This window comes from Lactuca saligna, chromosome 5, assembly GCF_052625555.1.
Source record: "Lactuca saligna cultivar CGN05327 chromosome 5, ASM5262555v1, whole genome shotgun sequence".
NCBI lineage: Eukaryota > Viridiplantae > Streptophyta > Magnoliopsida > Asterales > Asteraceae > Lactuca > Lactuca saligna.
In genome coordinates, this window is record NC_136421.1 from 190,462,220 (window position 1) to 190,484,814 (window position 22,595).

At 33.9% G+C, this 22,595-nt stretch overlaps 2 protein-coding genes and 1 pseudogene across 2 annotated transcripts; 1 reads left to right on the forward strand and 2 right to left on the reverse strand.

Moving 5' to 3' along the window:
* Positions 1-393: 393 nt before the first annotated feature.
* On the reverse strand, positions 394-4,206 carry LOC144998094 (uncharacterized). Its single transcript, XM_078957915.1, has 3 exons — positions 3,944-4,206; positions 3,095-3,450; positions 394-3,012 (listed from the first exon to the last, which is right to left on the reverse strand). Exons 2-3 carry the CDS (start codon positions 3,439-3,441, stop codon positions 642-644), a joined length of 2,718 nt encoding a protein of 905 aa, XP_078814041.1. The 5' UTR covers positions 3,442-3,450; positions 3,944-4,206; the 3' UTR covers positions 394-641.
* A 2,616-nt stretch (positions 4,207-6,822) lies between these two features.
* Positions 6,823-7,803, forward strand: LOC145046069 (F-box protein At2g41170-like; annotated as a pseudogene).
* Positions 7,804-8,934: 1,131 nt separating this feature from the next.
* On the reverse strand, positions 8,935-11,000 carry LOC144998634 (Tetratricopeptide repeat (TPR)-like superfamily protein). The gene has a single exon (XM_078958369.1). It carries the CDS (start codon positions 10,905-10,907, stop codon positions 9,171-9,173), a length of 1,737 nt encoding a protein of 578 aa, XP_078814495.1. The 5' UTR covers positions 10,908-11,000; the 3' UTR covers positions 8,935-9,170.
* Between the last annotated feature and the right edge of the window lie 11,595 nt (positions 11,001-22,595).

The window sequence follows — 22,595 nt, forward strand, 5'->3', positions numbered from 1 at the left end:
ACAAACCGTTAGAATGTGTATCTTTATTGGCTTTATTCAATTTCCCATAAATGTGGTCTTTGCTTCTATAATATCTCTTCGGTTCATTTCTTTAAGGAAACAAGTCTTAACATGTATCAAAAAAACGCCGGGCTTTTTGGTTGTTGTCCACCGCTGGTCCTCCAATATATAGGCCTATGCACATGTCGATGCAATTTCTTCTTGTGGTTCTCATCCTTTAGGTTAGAGATTCGTCCCTCTTTGTGTTCGTTTTTGTGGTTGTGGTTGGGATTCAGAAACTCATTCGGTGAAGGGTTAGAGTTTTGGGATCATGATTTTCTATAAATATATCACCCCACAACCAACTATGATATGTAATCATATACGAGCCATTCTAAATCACCATAATACAAATACGATCTAAAAGTTTCTCGTATTCATCATGATTACAAAGAAAGTATTTATTCATCGTCTTTTTCCTAAAATTATTTCTTCCAAGACTCGACTATTATAAATAAATAAAAAAAAAAAAAAAATCTAACAAGTCCAAAGGGTATACAAAATATAAATCTAAACCAAATATTCTTAAACAAAGACAGACATTGAACCTCAAATAACATCTCCATTATGGTACATAAATACAAAGAACCATAAATCCATAATCATACCTGGTTGATCAAAGCTTGTTGCACCTGATACAAGTTACAAGACTTCTTGTTATGCCCAGGCTGCTTACACTTTGTACACGTCACTGTTCTCTTTGTTTCCACTTCTGTTTCTTCCCACTCCATCTTCTCCTTCACTTCATCAGCTGGCTTTACAGGTATTGGAGGTAACACAACAACTTCATCTTCTTCTTTTGTAATCTTACACTTTTCACCCTCTTCTTTCTCACCTTCCACATTTCCACCCTCAACTTCCACAATTACTTCATTTTCAATTTCACCCCCTACTTTCACATTTTCTTCATTTTCATTTTCACCCCCTACTTTCACATCTTCTTCATTTTCATTTTCACCCCCTACTTTCACATTTTCTTCATTTTCTTCATTTCCACCCCCTACTTTCTCCATCTCCATCTTTTCACCCTCAACTTCAACCTTTTCACTCTTTAGCCCATCTTCAACCCTTTCCCACTCTTCTTTCTCAATTTCGCCTATCTTTTCTTCCACAACCTCAATCTTTTCAACATCTACATTTTCACCCCCTACACTTATCATCTCTATCTTTTCAACCTTCTCCTCCTTCTCAATTGGCACCGGGGCTATAGATTCTGCATACGTTATACGATACGCATCAACCGTAAAATAATTCGAGCAAAACTCATACGGATTTTTACCAATCAAAGCAAAAACCGCAAGTGCATGTCTACATGGCAAACCGGTTTCTTTCCACCCTAAACAAGTACAACTCCAGTTACTCAAATTCACAACATGAGTCGAATCTTCACGAACCTCAAAAAGGGTATCAGAAGAAATCAACACTTTCAAACCACAAGATCTCAAATTCTCTTCTTGAAGTTGTTTCTCTTTAGAAGGCGTAAGATGTGTCCCCCACATACTCGCATCCAAATTCGCATCATTCATCTCATCAATCATAAAACGTATCAAAGCATCAATCTTTTGCAACAAAGGTAACTCCCGATAATCCTCCATTAACTTTGAGATCGATACGTTTATACTTATATCATCTACAATGTGGTTATATCTTTCACCTTCAAAGGAAGAAGTTGTCCAATGTTGTGGTTCAATTTGCATCACCCAATCGTATGCTTGTGATGAAATTTGCTTAATTTGCTCGGTTGACTTTTTGAAACCGACTAATCGGACCGCATGTGCTGCGGTTAAAAAGTGAACAGGTAAAAAAGATTTACCATCACCATGAAACGGACCTTTTACAGTTCTTTTGAAGCTCTCTAACAAATGGTAGATAGAATACCCAATATACGCGTTTTCAAAAACTTCAAGTATGGTGATTTTCAGATTCTTGTCTCTATCAAACACGAAAGTGATAGGTTGTGGGGTCAAGATTGTGGATTTTAAAATTTCCAAGAACCAATGCCAGGTGTCAGTGTCTTCATTGTCTACTATAGCAAATGCAACAGGGAAAAAACCATCATTTCCATCAATGGCATTTGCTGTGAATATAAATTCTCCGAATTTTGACCTTAGGGAAGTGGATTCAAGGAAAAGAAGTGGGCGACAGCTGTTTTGGAATCCGGATAATGGAGCGAAAAAAGAGACAAAAAGGGATTTGAATCTTTTGTTTTCATTAATCACGAGTTTTGAGATGCTTCCAGGGTTTGTTTCTAGAATCTTCTCACAGAACCATGGTAACTTGTTGTAAGATTCTTCATGTCCATGAAGTTTTTCTTTCTCCACTTTGACAATATGAAGCAAAGTTTCGGGCGCCACGTCATCATCAAGTTCTTGATCACTGCTGTCAGGTGGAGGGACAGCTCGAGGGCGTCCTCTTTTTCTCCCTGTTTTTGTCCCTGCTCCCTCTTTAGCAGCTAACCTCCCACTCTTTCTTTGTGATTTTCCAATTTTACCCTTGGACCCCGCAGAATCATCGGGGTTAGAAACTATGGTGGGGCGGCCATTGGCGCCAAATTTCCAAGAAGGGGTACGCCTTCGTTTCTTGACACTGTCAGCAGGGGTAGTATTGACATTTGGCTTCTTTCTTTTGGGATACCTACTAGGGACAAAATCGGAACTACAATCAGAATCTTGATTGATGTTGACTTGTTCAGAATCAGCACTTGTGGAGGTGTCTCCTGTGGACCCCTCATCCTTCGACACTTTTGTTTCAGTTTTTTCTTCATTTTCATTAGAGGATGCTTCAGTTTTAGTAGCTACAGTTCGGCGTGTTGTCCTCTTAGATGGGGATGCTAAAGGACTCTTTTGCCCCTTATCTTCTTTCTTCACCTTTTTATCTTTCTTGTTACCAACTTTCCCTCGTTTGACCACATCATCTTTCTTGGGACTTGTGTTGTCATTGTTTATAGTCTCATTGTTCTTGGTATTGCTTTGGCTGTGAGGATCATCAGTATGATTAAAGAAATAGGAAGAAACGAAAGTAGAATGATGTAAATGTGTTTTTTGATAGAACATACCTGTTAGTTTTAGTATCTAAGGCACTTCGATCAAAACCTGGTGTTCCTGTAACAAAGACTTCAGCTGTCAATGCATCTCCATGAAAATCAATCATTCTTTTTACATCTTTATCGTTCTTCACTGTAATCAGGTTTCGTTTGTTTCCTGGAAGGAAATACTTGACAGTTACTGTTTCTTGGTTGAAATTACATGTTTCAGCCAAATTCAACTTTAATTCACTGAAGGGAGTCTCAGAATTGACATTTGCTGCATTTGCCTCTCCTCCATTATAAGTCATGGTTCCATCTTCGTTTGTAACAAATTCACCACCAGATTGACAGATTAATATAAGCTTACCCTTTGCCATTTCATAAACCTACAGAAACAAACACAGCCAAGCAAAAAAAGGTTAACCTAGAGGGAATAAATGGGGAAGGAGACATCTTTCACCATCTATCTTTAGTGAGGGATTCAAGTATGGAAAACTGCGTACATAGCTCAGTTCACAACCAACAAAACAAAGCTACAGTGTTGGCTTTTGATGTCGGTTCTAGTATATGTCAATTACGAAATTCGGTAAAATTAACACCAACATTGTTCGGTTCATAGTAGTTGGTGTAAGCTTAATGTTTTACATAACTTTTCTCTTGAGAAGGAACTCATTCCCCCTCGAAACACAAAGTATAGTTTGTATTGGGGAAGACAAAAAATCAACCAACAAAACAAATAATACAGCTAAAAGTTCAGCAAGAAACACCAATAAAGGCAAGAAATTCCCCAAAATTGCATACAGAATGTCAGCCAGAGTTATGAAACCTCCAGAATCAGCGTAAAGCACGCAAAAAGTGATACAGAAGGAAGCAGCTTACCTGGTAGCTCTGCTTTTGCCGTTGTAGCTGCTTGACTGAATCGAAACTTAGGGTTTTCGGGGTTCAGGTAAAATTCGGGGAGCTTGCAGAGAGAGAGGAAAGCGATTATTGGCGTTCCGGTGTTGATTTTCAGATCAAATCGATGACGAAGGGAGCGGACATAGGAATCGAGGGGGCATTATGGAATTAGGGCAAAACCGGGGAGAGGAATTGAAAGGAAAAGGGGTTAACGCCGTTGAAGAGTGAGGTTACCTTGCGGAGTTATCCTTTGATTATAAGCTTTAAAAAGTTATGTGGCAAATTTGGAAATTTTCGTAAAACATTGGTTTCACCTTTTGGTTTTCAAGTCACATATTATTGATTATCTACTATTCAAAGGTTCTCGTAGTTCTAGAATTACAAAGAACTATCAAACAAAAGATATACAGAAGTTTAAATAAATATGAAAAAACCAAAAGATATATAGATTAAAGAAGTTTAAATAAATATAAAAAACCATCAAAAGTTATGTAAAATGTTTCATTTAGATGTGTTTTTATTCACTTGTTTAACCATGTTTTTATAAAAATTAGCCAGTTCGTTCGGATATAAAAATAGACATAAAATTGTGCTAATTGAATCGTTCCTTCCCAATTCCCCATTTAAAATGGTTTTCAAAACTTTGTTAAAGGGTCGGTAGAACTTTTTTTAGATTTGTATTTTTTTTAACGGTTGGTTAATGATTAGAAGTTAGTATCACTGAGTTAGTAAAAATTCATCAATGACCAGAATAGAACCCGAAACCTTCAATTTAAGAAGCAAAATCTATCAGGTGGGCTAGTCTGACATTGACTTTCGAATGTGTATTTGAATTTTGAAATGTGATAAAAAATTTTTTTTGGATAAAGTGATAAATTAATCAATAAAAAAAGTTTTCGAATTGTTTTGGATTTTATTGCAGATATAATAAAATATAATTTTATAACTATAGAATTATAAAATAAGAAATTAGTTTATGTTTATAAACACTTTCAAATAAATTCTAAGAAAAATACTTATTAAAAATTGTTTATCTAGGTTAATAAGTACATTTTTATTCAAACACTCAAAATTAACATTATCAACTTTGTTAACGAATCATAATCAACCGAATTTCAATATCGAAATTCGAAACACGCCCAAAAAATTTCCTTTTATAAATTAGTTTCAGCTGTGGTGTATATAAAAATTTAAATAAGTATATATTTCAACATAACAAATACGTAAAATAAACATGGAAAGAATCATGCGTTACTTAGTCTTCACCACAAAAGGATCTTCTAGACAAACTCTTTTATTTGGAACTAATCCTTTCTTACCTAATTACCATGAGGACATGTATCTTAAGACATTATTGACGTTTATATTAATATTTTCCATTCATTTGCATTTCATCACAATATGATTTAATATATCATGATGTGAACACTTCATAATTGTTAGTCTTACATTCCAACATTAATATTATGTTAAATAAACATAAATAAGAAAGTAGTGCTTGTATGGATTCCAAAATCAACAACCGCATTTCATCACAAACTATCATCATCTATTACATATGTAAAAATACACATTCACACGTTCTTTGTGACAGCTCCAAGTACCTCACCTATATAGTTATAACTACACGTTCATATTTCATTTATTTCCATGTGAACTATCTTCATCATTGGATGGTATCTTCCTATATATTTTCCAAATCCCACAAGTGACTCGTCTGTGTTACTCAGAGTCATTCCAAACATATTTTGGGCTCAGGACGAGAGAAAAAAATTAGACTTTAAAATACATAAATATCGTCAATTTTTTTTTATAATAACTCAATAATTGAAAGAAAATTATTTGTGCTATCTTCAATATATAACCATTTCCATAAAATTTAGGCCATTTTGAAAGATGGGTCATGGACGATCACTCCTATCGCCCACTCTATGAGACGAACCTGATGTTACTACATAATCACTTTTGGAATCCATGCAAACACTAACCCTCACAAGTAGGTGATTTAGAATAAGAGATTTAATAGATCAACCTTAGGGTTTCATTACTCAGGATAAGAAAATAAAATTCTTAAACCTGTTAAGTCACAATATAACTTAAAGGAAAGTCTAAAACATTGACATCAATATTTAACCAAGTCATGATATAATGTTGTTCCAAAATCAACAAATGCGATAAGTGTGTCTAGATCAAAGATACATCTAGTAAGTAGTGAGTATGTTATCATGTATCTATACATAGACGACAAGCATATCATTAGAAGCAATGAAAAGACAACAAGGTCGACTAAGCACATGTTGAAATGAGGTTTGAAATTATAGATATAAATCTAGTTGATGTGATTCTTAGTATCAAGATCAAACATACCCAAAAAAAAAAACCCACTATATGAACAAAAGTCTTGAGAAACAATACATCTGATTCCAATATAGCTAGAACTCATATCGTCACACAACTTCTAACAAAAAATGCATGTCAACATTTATTTTTTTCCTTTCCCAATTCAACTTCTATCAAAGAATGATTCTTTGATGTTAACATTTATTCTTTACATTTCCCAATTTCAGGAAAAAAATAATCCATCTCAATGATTTGATTTTATTCAAAATACACTAAAATATCTTGTTTTATTATAGGAAAAATGACACAACGCTCATATTATGTATTTTGACTTTACCCTTTCAGTCTCTAAAGTTTTTTCGTGGCCTTTAAGAGAACAAAGTTGATGTCGATTTGTTTTTTTATCACTACGACCTAATATATAAGGTTAGATCTGATGTGGCTTATGATTTGGAATTTTTTTTAATAAAAAAATAATAAAATTTGAGGTCCACCATCTCTCTCTCTCTCTCTCTCTCTAAATGTTTTTCTTTCTCGTTTCTTCTTTCTGTTTAATTATTCTATCAAGGTTTTCCTTCCTCAAAACATTCCCATCTTGGAACTTCGAAGTGTGTTCTTAGTCATTTCAATGTCTTTTTAAACACATGTTAAGAACAATCATGATTTCTCTCAGTCTTTGTCCTCTTAATCTAATGAAAAATAGTGTCATCAGTTCAAAAACAACACAGAAGCTTTAGAAAATAATAAGATGAAAGATGATGTTTGCTTATATGATTTGCCATAATTATGCTTAGAATGCATTCTTAAGAAGGTTTCTCCTACCGGATTAACAAGTATGTCAGGGGTATCCAAGTCTTTTCGGGCTATGTGCACACAAGATCATCTCTGGGAGAGACACTTGAGCCAAAAATGGGGTAAGATTTTGATGGGTGATTTTGTATATAAATAATGGCAAGCCTACATTGACACCAAAAAGAAGCAAACCCTCTTGTCTTCCTCGAATGGAAAAGGGTATTTTCAGGTTTTCACTCCTGGTTTATGGTGGAAGAAAAATGTGAAATTGAACAACACCAGTATTTGTTTTCCTGTTGATTCTATCATGGCTTGGTATCTCTCACTTGAAACCGGGCACTTTTCTTTTCTTTCTCTGCTCAAGTCTATAACAATAACAAAGAGGTAATTAATTCAACCCAAAATTAAGCAGTTTGACTTTTTCATGTCAAACATACTACATCTAAAACGAAAAATCGACTTGGATTTCGTTCCAAATTTCAACAACATTCTTATCATAGTACAACCACTTACTACAAACATTCATTTACCGTTTTACATTTTTCGAAAAGCTTAAAACTTTACATCAATTTCAAACTTAAAAAACTACGTAGTTGACCATATCAACTCCAAAGTGTTCTATGATCCAGTTCTTTATCGAAGGTTTCTGATTACATAATGGAAATGTTGGGTTTTTATTATCTTTTTATTATTATTCTGTTTTTTACTAAAAAATTTCCAAATTACAAGCCACGTCAGCTTTAACATGATATATTAGGTCGTAGTGATAAAAAACAGATCGATATCAACTTTGTTCCTTAAAGGGCACGAAAAATACTTTAGGGACTGAAAGGGTAAAGTTGAAACACATAATAGGAACGTTCGTCATTTTCCCTTTATTAAAATGCAATTAAAGCAAACGATAGGTTTGGAAAACAAATAGATTAACTAAATTGAAATCAAACAAACTTATGACAATGGCCATTCGAGTTATTATCAAATATATTATTTGGAGTCTCAAGCCGTCTTTTATTGGCCAGGTCTTTTTTTCGAACAGATCTTCGGGTTTTTTTTTTTGTCAACTCTCGCGGTCTTTAGATACGCCTTTTCAGTTCGGTTTCGATTTCACGTTTTTCCATTAAAAAATATATGATTAACACCAAAATTATATATTAAGATTTACAATAAAATAATAAATTATAATTTAATAAAATAAAGAAAGGAAAAAGTTAGGTAATTTATTATTAATAAATAATAAATTATAATTTATTATTTTCTTGTAAACCTTAATATATCATTTTTGGTGTTAATTATACATTTGTTTAGGTGAAAAATATCTAGCAGAAAGTTAGGGGTTGCACCAAACCAATTTTATAAAACAAAATCAAACGCAATATTTGCTACTTAAATCGATCAAGTGAACAGTTTAGTCAATCTACATGTCCATATAATAGATATAGACATTCACCATCTAAACCCTAACCGAGATGATCAATTACAATTAAAGCCATTACAAAGACAAATCATACAAACAAAAATTATACACGACGAAAATGTTGGACATCTACTCCAACAATCCTCCAAAAATTCAAGGTGTTACAATATGGTATTATATCTATAAGTTTAGGTGAAAAATATCTAGCGAAAAATGCATGAAGTATATTATAAAAACCTTTAGCACAAAAGTTAGATACATATTATGCATAAGCAGATTTTGTTGACATACATCATCTTTTATTATAATAGTTATCTACAACATTAAACCAAGGGTGAAGTTAATTCAAATATCAAAGTGGCTCAAAAGAAACTTTAAATCAAAACTACAATCATATCATACCTTTAATTAAAATTGAGACGCCATGAACTAACAAAGAACTTGAAAGATCAAGATCCATCATATATAACAAAAGTAATTGATCTCAAACTCCTCTCTTCTACAACCATCAAGATTCAAACTTTATGAAGCTCTCAATATTATTCTTCAGAAAATACATTAAATTAGTACAAGATTACAAAAAATTACCAACTTTTGGAACATTCCGGATAGATCCCAGAAAAAGACTATTCAAGACCTAAGAAAATCTCTATCAAACTTTAACTAAACAATCAAAAAACTGTTAGTTTCCATCATGTTCTTCAGTTGAGAACTTGGTGTATAGCCTATTTTAAACATATGACCAAAAACACTCAAACCAACATCTAACTTATCCCTTTCACATAAAATCGCAATCATCTTTTCAAAAGTTCCTTGATGGGGTATAAGCCTATTTTTCACCATGTATTCCAACCAATATACCCCTGTTTCAATAAACCCTTTTTTGCTCAATCCAATAATAACATGTTCATCAATACACACAGAAACTGGCTCCACACCCTTATCCTGCATCTCATTCCACAGGATTTTGACTTCATCTATCTGTCCCAATTCATAAAGCTTTCCAATAATTGGTCCATAAGAAGCACAAGAAGGCTGCAATCCTTGGTCAACAAGTTCTCTCAAGAGGGTCAAACCCTCGGTTAACTTACCTTCTTTACTAAAACCCTTAATCAAAGAATTATAAGTTATCACATCTTTACATACATTTTGGTTCTCCATCTGTTTAAATAGTTGAAAAGCTTCCATTGTCATACCATGTGAACACAAGCCATTGATCATAGTGTTGTAAGCAATTAGGGTTTCTTTGTACTCTTTTTTCATTTCTTTGTAGAGATTTTGGGCCTTTTCTATTTGTCCAATTCTGAAATACCCGTATAAGAGTGTGTTGTATGTGTATTGATTCGGTTCGATTCCTTTTTGAATCATTTCAAACCATAGTTTTCTTGCGTCTGTGATCCATTTCATTTTACAAAGTCCATGGATCATTGTTGTGTACATGATTTTGTCAGGGGCGTAGCCTCTGTTCTTGAGGTTGTTGAATATAAATAAACCTTCACGTTGCATTCTTCTGAGGCATAATCCATGGATGATTTGTTGATAAGTATAAAGATCAGGTTTTATGCCTTTTGCAATCATGATGTGAAGAAGAGCGGGTACTCTGTCATACTTTTGATCCAGTATAAATTCAAATAACAATTTGTCGAAAGCAGATTTGTGAGGAACATACCCTTTGTTTAAAATTAGTCGAAGAAGTTGATACCCTTCTGTGACATTTTTGTCCAGACAAAAGGCTTGGATCAAACAGTTGACAGTATCAAGATCTGCAACAATGCCGGATTGCATCATTTCACCATATAATTCCCATACAAGATTGGTATATCCTTCTTGAATGGAAGCTAGTAAAAGACAGTTCCATGTTTCTAATGAAGGGCAAACTCCAGCTTTCTTCATTTCATCGAACACTTGGAGTGCATCCTCAATCATTTTACTTTCACACAAACACCTTATATATGATTCAAGATCAGCCGACTCCGGGACAAATTGAGTAAAATCGAGAAAACTCTTGGCAGCTTTCGCAGCTTTATCTTCTACAAGTGAATTAAAGATCAAACTACAAGTTGATTGTGGTGGTGAATACCCAAAAGTAGAACTGAGCCAATGCAAAAGCCTAATTGACAAAAAAACATTCTTTTGTTGAAGTAACATTTGATTCAAAAAGCTAGAATCCGAGAAATTAACACCAGGGAAATCCGATAAAAGTGTATTTTCCCATCTAGGTTTTGACCTTATAGTTCCACAGATCTGTTTCACAATTTCACTCGAATGTTGGGGCTTATCCTGGCTGTCATTGCAATAGCTAGTATTCCCGATGTCCCTAAATTGCTGTTTAGGGTTTTGGGTAATTTTGGAGGATGATCGACGGAGTAATGTAGTGAAGTAGGATGGCGTTCTGGCCATCAATGAAAATGAAATTACAACTTACTTGGCAAATACAGGTTGACATATACGAAGCAAGGAATAAGAAAAGAAGCCCTAGATCATGATAATCAATCGATGGCGAAAAACCCGAATCACTTTTAAGAGGTGAATCCGACCCGAATAATTGACTAAAAGCAAACCGTTCACTAAAATGATATTTTTGCTGAGGTTTCGACAAATATAACTATTTTTCTATTTTTTTTTGGGTTGTTACGATAAACCCTATCTGTGTTAATGCTTAATAAAATCTTTTTATTATTTTTTTATTTTTGGTACATTTTAAGCATTATATTTTATTATTGTATACATTTGCTTAATTTAATGTCGTATAACTGGTTACTCTAAAACAATCGATTAATTACATGGTTTTGGAGAATTGGTTGTCATTGTTGTTTCTTGCACGTTTATATAATATTAATCAATTCATCAATTCTTTTACACTCTGTTTATGATGGATGATGTTGATGCTCTTTATTTTTCTTGGTATTTTTTTGGGTGTTGGACGATTTTACTCTTGTTATCCCAGTGTGATGTTTGAAGTATTAGCATATCTGGCTCTAGACTTCATGGTATTTGCTCCTTCGCTTTGATAGTTTTTGCTGTTGCTTTCCTTTTTCGGTTGATTTTTCATATTTTGGAGCTGACGATTTTACCCTTGGTATCATTCAACTCTTTTTGGTGGTTGATGATGTTGCAGTTTAGCCTTGGGTGTTTCTCCCTTTTTATTTGTTGTTGTTTCTTCTTGTGTGTTTTGGAGTTCATTGTGTTTGTCTTGTTAGGAGTTGTTTCTAGTGAAGTTTTAGGTATAGTTTTATTTCTTTGTTCATGGTTACACTCTAGTTTATTTATTTGTTCATGGCTACAGTAAATAGTGAAATAATTTTAAAAGTGCTAAAATGGTATAAAAAAATGGGCATTTTTTATAACAAATGGTTAGGGCTTATATGCAATGTACTTTGGTGAAAACGATTAAAAATGGTCAAGTTAATCATCGTTTACAAGAAATTATTGAAAATGGTCTTGCATTTATAACAATGCACTTTGGTGAAAATCGTAAAAATAGGCGTTTATAGCATCGTAATTTGGTGAAAACGATTCAAAGTAGTCAAGTTGGCTATTTTTCACAAGAAATTTTCGTAAAAGGTTATGGCATATTGGCATTTATAACAATGTGGTTTGATGAAAATGGTAACAAAAAGACGCTTATAGCAACGTACTTGAGTGGAAATGAATAAAAATGGTCAAGTTGGCCATTTTTTTACAGGAGATTATCGAAATGGTTATGAAATTTATCATAATGGAAAAAATGACACGTCTGGTCAAATTTATTAAGTAAATAAAAATACAAAAGTTCAAACACCAATAATTACAGTAAACTTTTTAAAACCAATAACACCATGATGGTTATCCATCCGATCCAAACACACACCCTTCTCAATTTTCTCTTGATGAACCAAGTTTGGTTAATGACCAAATCCAAGTTCATAATCCTTCGATTCATCCCGTTACACAATGAATCCAGACATCAATACTAGAACCTAACAAATGAAGCCTAATATTAATCAGGTCATCAATTCTTTTATAAGATAAAACATGGCGTCAAGCCTAATGTTAATCTCTTAATGAACCAAGTTTGGTAAATGACAAAAACCAAGTCCATAATCCTTCAATTCATCCTGTTACACAATGAATTTAGACATCAATACTAGAACCTAACAAATAAAGCCTAATATTAATCATGCCGATAATTCTTTTACAAGATAAAAGATGCTGTCAAGCCTAATATTAATCTCTTAATGAACCAAGTTTGGTCAATGACCAAACCCAAGTCCATAATCCTTTAAATCATCACGTTATACAATGAATCTAGACATCAATACTAGAACCTAACAAATGAAGCCTAATATTAATCATGTCGTCAAGCCTAATATTAATCTCTTAATGAACCAAGTTTGGTCAATGACCAAAACCAAGTCCATAATCCTTCAATTCATCCTGTTACATAATGAATCTAGACATCAATACTAGAACCTAACAGATGAAGCCTAATATTAATCATGCCATCAATTCTTTTATAAGATAAAACATGCCATCAAGCCTAATATTAATCTCTTAATAAACCAAGTTTTGTCAATGACCAAAACCAAGTCCATAATCCTTCAATTCATCCCGTTACACAATGAATCCAGACATCAATACTAGAACCTAACAAATGAAGCCTAATATTAATCATGTCGTCAATTCTTTTATAAGATAAAAACATAGACAATTGATCCCAACACATGATACTCAAATACCATCTAGCCCATCAATTCGTTGGTTGTACTTGATGATGCATTTATACCACAACTGTAACACCGTAAATTCCAAAGCAAAATTTTCATTTAAATAATCAATTTAATATTAAAACACTTGTTTAAAATCTTATTCATATTTGAATTACAAAACATAGTTCCATTTTCACTTGAATAGAAAACCAGGATCCTCCAAATACAACTCTTTCTTTGGTGTGTACAATCGAGCCGGTGCCATCCCGCGTGACTGAAAGAACCTGAAACAACATAACATAAAACACCGTAAGCACGAAGCTTAGTGAGTTCCCCAATATACACCTTACACACATATGCCTTTCCAGGCCCTGACCTTCCGGTCCACTGCACAATGCCTTCCGGCCCATGAGATAATCGCCTTCCGGCCCATAACGCATTGCATTTCGGCCCATAACATATTGCCTTCCGGCCCGTAACATATTGCCTTCCGGCCCATAACACTTACAACACATAACCCATTTAATCTAACGCACATAGCACATACATCATATATCATACCTGACCTTTCTATCACATAACATATCGCCTTCCGGCCCGTATAAACATACATATCATGCATAGCAACTACCTTTCTATTTATAGCATATATAACATACATCGTATTCGACCTTCAGGTCACACAGTCAAACCCTTCCGGGTATAGTATAGTGAGAAGACTCACTTCGTGGATACTGAAAGCTAGCAACTCCTGAAATCCCTCGTACTCGATCCGCCGAGCTACAGACTCCCTGTAATATCGTACGTCCCTTATTAACACTTTTATCTTTCAAGACAACTGACCCTAAGAAATCACACCTAGGCCAACTCTGGTCAACAGTCCACGATCAACTCGACCGGACTCGGCGAGTACCCTGGCGACTCGGCGAGTCTAGTCATCCTCCAGTCCTCTAAAGTTTCCCTTCTACTCGTCGAGTATCCTCCTTGACCCGACGAGTTACTCCTGGAAGAATCGCGGGGCCACCCCGACTCCACTCGTCGAGTCTGAGGAACAACTCGGCGAGTCCCAGTTATTCTTCAAGCTACTCGCCGAGTCTGCTCATCTGACTCGGCGAGTCCATGCCATGCAGTCGCTCAAACTGCTTCCTAAGGTCATAACTGCTCCGACCATTCATAGATCTGGCCTTCCTCGACTGGTCCTTTACATAAGGTCTTCATTTAGGTGCTCATGCTACACCCCAAGACTTATGGTTTACATGTTGACCTAAGGCATAAGGATTTCAATCCAAAACCTTCACCAATTCCCGAAATGCCCAGACATGGAATAATCTGGACCTCCAAAGGTCCCAACACAGGGTTACAATCGCTTGGGGAACCTGGGTAACACTCAACCTATCCACAAAAGGGTTCCATAAACCCTAATCCTCTAAATATATCAACATAGCAGAGTATACCCGAACTCATACCTGGATAATGTATTCTCTGTGTCCCCAATCTTCAGAAAGTGACTCCCTTGCTGTTCCTTTAGCCAAAACCTTCCCTTCCTTGCACAACAACTCCTTCACAATCACCCATGGCCTCTAACCTTGCTCCAGATGCACACAATCGGTTTAGGGCTCCTCTCAGACGGCTAAAAGGGAACAATGACGGCCAACGATCCCCTTTATATGTCCCAAGCCTGAACGGTTAGGGTTTTCGCTAAACAGCGCAGACTCGCCGAGTCCCTATCTGGACTCGTCGAGTCCAGTCGCGAACCCGCGACCCGATCTGCGATCCTACTCGGCGAGTCTGGCTCCAACTCGCCGAGTCCCCCCTTTAAAACACCCCAAAATGTAATTTTAACAATACTTGAGATTTCGGGCTGTTACAACAACACATGAACTCTAAAGCCATCCAACTACCTAGCACCAAAGGGTAATTCTAACATAACAGGTGATTGGAAATTGATATATCACAAATAACTAGGCAGTTCCACCATCACAAATATCCATTAATATATCACTTAAATCAAGTCTCTACCCATCTACAACTAAAGATCAGGACAATTACTAGTTTCCTCTATACCTATCAATATTCATAGTGGACATCTCTTGCCTAGGTTTAGGAATACACCACATATCACAAACCTTAATCATGCAGGAAGAAAAAAAGTAAGTTAATCCCATCAGTTTAAATCTAATTTCAGTAACAATACATTGGATAACTTCATCCATGTTTCTGAATTTCTTTTTGAACAATCTTCTATTTCTTTACCACAAATGATATACAGTGCCAATTGCGTTTCTAATAACATTTAACATCGATTTTGCTTTAACTTGGTTTTAGAACACCAAAATTAAAGAATGCATTCGATTTCTTGATGCAAAGTGACCGTTTTCCCTTGTTTTTACTGCCCAATTTGATGAAACATTTTACCGTTCGAAACCCTATTTTTTACTATTCTAATTATCGACTTCATGTTCTTCAAGATTAGGAAGAGATGTAAGCCACATTGGATATTGTTAAATGGTTACCAAAGGATAACGTGATAAAAGAATTAAGTTAGACGGTTTCGTAAATAAAAGTGGTTAACATGTACTAAAAATTATGTAATGGTTTTTTAAGCATTGATAGATAATTGGTAGGGTTTTAATGTGGTTTTCCCTAAATTTTATGCTATTTTTCACACTATAATTCTAAGTGTACCAAAAATAGTATTTTTTTTTACTAAAGCCATTATTTTCCGTATGACTTTTTAATTTTACACTTTTAGCAAGTTAGTGGTCATCATCCTGCCTACATGGTTGTTTTATTAACATGGCAATACTGAAAATTTGATATGACAGCTGAGTACATCCGACAACACCAAAAATCATTTTTTGTTCTACTAAAGCCATTATTTTAACGATAAAAACTATAACGCCTATAATTTGAAGAGATGTCGATCGAGCTTCTCCCTCCCAATACCAAGTAAGTTTTTCTTCGATTTCAAGTTGGAATTCCATAATATTTTTCATTAATGTCCCTTACTACTAGACATGAATATCCCAACTTGAAAGTATGTTGCTATTTCTTTTAATTCAAAAAAATGAAAATAAGATGCTATAATAAACAATTAAATGAAAGTACCTTGCTATTTTGTACAATATGATATTGTCTATAATTTTAAAATATGTGTAATTTGCATATATGTTTCATAGGTACTATTTCATGTAATATATAAATCCCAATTATAGCATTGTACATTAAAAGATATGTCCAATCCAATATTTAAACAATCTGATGTTGATCTACTTGGCATGTCAGAAAGAAATCTTGGTTATAATGGTAATCCAAAGTCATACATTCTTCCTCAGGAACTTGGACATTAATGGTTCAATTCAGCTCAAAATAAGCATTAAATAACTCAAAATTAAGAGTTTAATAAAACCCAAAATCATAATATTTTCATATTTGTACATGGAACAATGATAGTATAATTATTTGATAAGACCCGTCATAAACTTTCATCAAGTACTTCGTATGCATCCTTGGAACATCTAATCCCATTATTAATCTAATGAATAAAAAAATGATAATTTTGGTCTTCACATATTTTTTAAACCTACATTCACACAATCAATATTGAGGCAAGGAAAACAAATTAGTTTAAATCGCAACAATTAAAATTTCTATCCACAAATGCAAAAACAATTCAAAATTGCAAATGGGTTTTGATTGAGTTGGAACTAATCTAATGTAATTTTGGGAAAAACGACTTTCCAAATGAAAAACAACTTAACACGGTGTAACATTGCTTATCTAAAACTGACACGATCATATGATAAGATTCTTATAATTTGCATATTAATTTAGTAGATAATCATGACCGACACATTTAAAGTAAGAAGGGATATTGAACCATCTACTTACAAAATTTGTTTGTGGACTACTCCTTTAAAGGAAAAGGATAATGGTGGAACTACACGACATTTTTAATGTTAGATTTTCAAGGGCTAGACATAATACCAAAAATAGTTAGCTTGATTTATTTTATATATATATATATATATATATATATATATATATATATATATATATATATATATATATATATATTCATATCAATCTATTTGAATGTGCTAAATTGTTTGATAATTTTGTGTAAATTTCTCTTTTTTTTTTTTTTTTACCAAGATACATTCATCTTTCTAAGCATACTTTTGTCAAGTAGGTTGATACTCAACATGGTTGTCTTTTTCGTTGGTTTAATTCATTTTATGCATGGCCGGTTTTTATTTCATCTCACTTTCTTTGTTTTTCTTGCTTCAGTGGAACCCCTAAATGACATTTCCGCTACTCTTTACGCCATAGATGAATTGACTAGTTGTGTTTGTTTCGCTGGTGAAAAAAAGTGCATTTCTTGAGCTTGGACAAGTCGGTCCAATTTTTTGTCGTCTTATAAGGGTATATCCATTCGTTTTTTACTGATTCGTCGAAAATAACATGAGACGTTCATTGAATAATTGTATTATTGATGTTCGCCGTGCTACATCATCCGTTATTGTTTATCTTCTTTTTTTCCTTATCATCATATATCATATTATAGGACGAACATCTAAATTCTTCTGTACCTAATAAGCCAATCTCTGGAAGCATGCCCTTGATTTTTTTTTGAAGACATGTTGGTGTTGATGAAGTTGTTGCGATTAAGAAGGTTTTCCATTATATTCAAACTCCACTTATTTACAATCCTAATTAACAAATAAGGTGGCGTCATGAGAAAAGTGGTGACTTCGTAGAGTTAAATATGATACTCCTGGGGTTTTTGATATTCGAAAACACTCTTAGGTTGATTTGTGGTTTTTAGTGTGAAGATCATTAAGTCATCATGGTCGAAGGAGACCATTGTTGATTTCAAACTTAATCTTTTGTTTATTTTCCAATCATAAGTTTTGTCAAAAAAAAATCATTTTTTTCACATTTAGTTTAAAATACTTAATTTGTGATTCATAGTTCTGAATTTATTAAAACTAATGAAAAGTACGTCAACATATGTGTTCTTTAAAGATTATTTATTTATTTATTTATTAACTTACGATATATGTGGTGATTTTGGTAAGCATAATATGAAAAATATATGTGGTGATTTTGGTACGCATAATATGAAAAATATTGTTTTTCATTTGTGGCTTTAATAAGCATACACTTATGATTAGTGCTTTTGTTTTGTGTTATATTATGATGGGAACTAGCATTTGTGGCTTCATTTGACTTACGAAGCCTTCTAACCTGGGTTAAATTGTACATAATTAGGACCTTTGCATTAATTTTGGGGAAATCGGCTTCTAAGATTCCCAACAATCCTCACAATAACAATAATAGAGAAAAATAAGAAAACATAAAAATATACATGAATACTCTAAAAAAAAAAAAAAAAAAAAAAAAAAAAAAAAAAAAAAAAAAACTAAAGGACTTGAGAAAGAAAGATCCACTATGTGATAGATTATTACAATCACATAAACTCAAGCCTCCATTAAAAACAACTACACTCTCTTAAAGTCTTAACTAACAAATTTCCACATTCTAAAAGAAGATAAGAAAGAAAGAAATAGTTAGTGTATTTGGTGGGGTGCATTAAAACCAAAGCCTTGGACTTCTTTTATAAGTTTGGAGTTCACCCAATGTTTCATCCTTGTAACAATGTGGGATGGAAGTAGTTTTTTTCATATAGCCAAAAACTCCATATTAATTAGTATTGTTAAAATATAATAGTTATGCCATGTTTTTTCTATTGTTTGCAATGTGCATTTCCAAAATGTCGATACTATGAAGTAGGGATGTTATTCGGGCTAGAACCGAACCTAAATAACTCAAAAATCGGATAAGGGTAATTGCATGAACCGAAAACCGAATCGATTAACCAATACGGGTTCGGTTCGATTCGGTTTGGGTATTATCTGAATAACCCAATTAACATGTACACGATATTTAAGGACCTAATATAACCGAAAAAACCGTATTAGGATTCTATAACCCGAATAATATAATAACAATGTACTTTTATACATCAAATTAAAGCACTCAAAGACTAACATAACACAATAACACATTGTAAAAATAACATTTATTAGTAGATTTGTAACACCCCCTCTGGCACGTATCACAATATTGTCCGCTTTGGGCCACTCGGCACGAGGACTTCCCAGGGGGTCACCCATCCCGGTACTACTCCCGCCCGAGCACGCTTAACTGCAGAGTTCTTATGGGATCTGCTGCCCTCACGGCTTTAAAACGCGTTGTGATAGGGAAGGTATCCACACCCCTTATAAGGAATGCTTAGTTCTCCTTCCCAGCCGATGTGGGATCAGGTGCAACCCACCTTTAATGGGGGGTGATGTGTTCGACGGGGACGTCGAACCCTATAATGGGGGGTGAAGGTGGGTTGCACCTGATCCTACATCGGCTTGGAAGGAGAACGAAACATCTACTTATAAGGGGTGTGGATACCTTCCCTATCACAACGCGTTTTAAAGCCGTGAGGGCAGCAGATCCCATAAGAACTCTGCAGTTAAGCGTGCTCGGGCGGGAGTAGTATCGGGATGGGTGACCCCCTGGGAAGTCCTCGTGCCGAGTGGACCAAAGCGGACAATATTGTGATACGGGCCAGAGGGGGGTGTTACAAGATTAGCATAATGAGATTTAATACTTGAGTTTCTTGAGTTGGAGCCCAATTTCATAACTAGACAAAGTAGGAATTCGTGAATCTTTAAAGACAATAGGAATGGTCGATTTTTGAAAGTTTGAAACCAGAGGAAGGATCAACAGAAGTGCTTTCGAGTTTGGAAATAGATAAGAAGATTGGTCGATTTTGAAACACTGAGAACGAACACAGGTTTTTTATGTTATGAACGACGAAGACAAAAGTGTGAATCGTGATTTTGATTTCTATTAATCAGAGAAAGTGGAGGAAGAATGCTAATTTGAGTCGGGAATTTAGAACCGAATAAGATCTTATTTTGGTAACCGAACTGAATAAGCCGAGAACCGAATAAGCATAATATAGATACCCGAAACCCGCATCGAATTGCTTATTCCGTTCGGTTCGGTTCAGATTTTCGGGCTAAATTCTCATCCCTATCCTTTGGATTGCGAAAACATCAATTTAATGGATTTTTCAAAAGAATGAATTAGTTTTATTCTTATTTAGACATTTAACCATAACCATTTTATTCCTATAATATCCGGTTATGTCCATTGAAATGATTATAACTTGACAATGGGTAGATGAATTGAAACCATACAAATAGTTATGTGCATTAGAAGAAAGACATTTGTTAAATATTTACTTTCAAGTACAATCTAATTGACTTTTTCTATATATAGACGGAGCATATTTCCACAATGGGAAATTCGCTTATTATGGATTGTAAAGATTTAACGTTGAAAAGGTAACAAAAAGATTAGAAAAAACACATTTCAACTAGATTAAGAAACGAACTCTTTTATTGATCAAGATTCATCGAATATTTTTACATTCAGAAATCTCACTCTTAACCTATACAAAATATACTAACATAATCGATACCATTCACATACATATGTGAACAAGAACTATCTTTACATGTAAGATTTAAGGAAGAACGAAAACCTAACACAACTGCTCTCAAGACATTATATATCAAGACAAATTACAAAGAAACCCCTCAAGTACATGATTATTACAATATTAACACAAGCAAATCTTTTTAACAACAACAACCCTTTAGATTTTTTATTCCTTTCCATAGAGCCCTCCAAGTTTATTCATAATGCAAAATACAACTACAATCCTTAAATTAGATATCTACACCAAAAAAACAAGTTAAATTAACCACTTTTATTAATTCAAAGTTTATGATTGACAAATATTAAGAAATAGTTATATTTCTCAAACACAAATTGAAATCATCAAAATATCAAGAGGAACATAAAATGAAATCATAAAAATATCAAGAGGAAAAAGATGAACAGAGTTTAGATCCCAAAAAAAGATGGATGGAAAAGAAAATTAGATTCAAAGACATTTCTAACAAAAAAAACACAATGACCAGAAAGAATTTGGGTAACTCAATCGAGCCAAAAGTGTGAGTAAGCTCTTGAATGATGTTAATCACAAACTTTTCGATTTTTTGACGCTTTTCTTTGATTCAAGATTACAATTTCAAATGAAAAAAAAAACATGATTCTTGGCTAGACTTTCAAATCAATAAAATGGGATATATATATATATATATATATATATATATATATATATATATATATATATATATATATATATATATATATATATAGGATCAAATGAGAGCACCTAAAAGGTTGAGAACGCGAGAACAGATCTGGACCATCTAATTTTTAAGATGTAGGGCTATAATTAATTGTTATTTTTCTAATTATTAATACATTTAAATTTTAGTTTTTAAATTAAAGAAAATTATAATGGCTATTAAGGTAAATAAGCATTACCCTAATTTTGTAAACTCCTATAATTAGTCTCTGCCTCTCTATTCCTTGACCTAATGTCATAGAGCATTAAATCGACATCTTCTACATATCACCACCTCATCCCTAAGCCACCATCAGATCTCGCCATCACCAAAACCCTCCAAGGCTTCAATGCCAAATCGGCCCCCTGCTACTCGATATCCCATTGTTCTCCTATAACTCGATTTTAGTTTATTGATATTCATTTGCATCTTTGAATTCGATGAAATAGAAGCGGAAGGGAAGAGAAGATGATGGAGAAGATGTTGAAGATTGTCACACCCCCAAACCAGAATGGCGGAAACATTCGGGGGTGGATGACTTCACGTAGTATCACAACAATTGAATATTGTAAAGAAAGCAACACAACCATCATATATATAAAATGAAAACGTATTTTGTTGCGTTATACATGTTATCAAAAGAATATTACAATATGATGATAATGTTCAATAATAAAAACATCCTTTGTGTTCCTTCTCCCAAAAGCTGGTAGTTACCTGTATCACTGATTCCCTGAGAAATACAAGTGGTTTTGAAAAGTGTCAACAATTAAGTTGGTGAGTTCATGAGTGTTTCGAGTTGAAAGGTACATCCTTTTTGGTAGTAAATTGGTAAACGAGGTTTTTAGAAAGTCCAATATTTTCTTGTAAGATGATTCAAAAGTTTCCAAAGTTGAAATGTGTTAGTATCTTTTATACTCAAATGATAAAAACAACTTTGTATGAAAAATAATGTAGAAAACTGCAATGCACATATGAATCTTGTAAATCAATCTTGTTTTATACTTTTTATGTGAGTTTTATAACCATACTATTGACACTGACGGCCTGTAACAACATTCTTCAAGTGTTGCAGTGTTATGACATTTGTCACCCCAGACCTGCCGGTCTAACTATAGCTAGTAGTTTAGGTGCGG

Coding starts and splice junctions, on each gene's coding strand:
- LOC144998634 (XM_078958369.1), bottom strand. CDS start 10,907: ATGGCCAGAACGCCATCCTACTTCACTACATTACTCCGTCGATCATCC.
- LOC144998094 (XM_078957915.1), bottom strand. CDS start 3,441: ATGGCAAAGGGTAAGCTTATATTAATCTGTCAATCTGGTGGTGAATTT. Junction 3,013..3,094: donor TTAGATACTAAAACTAACAG/GTATGTTCTATC, acceptor TGATCCTCACAG/CCAAAGCAATACCAAGAACA.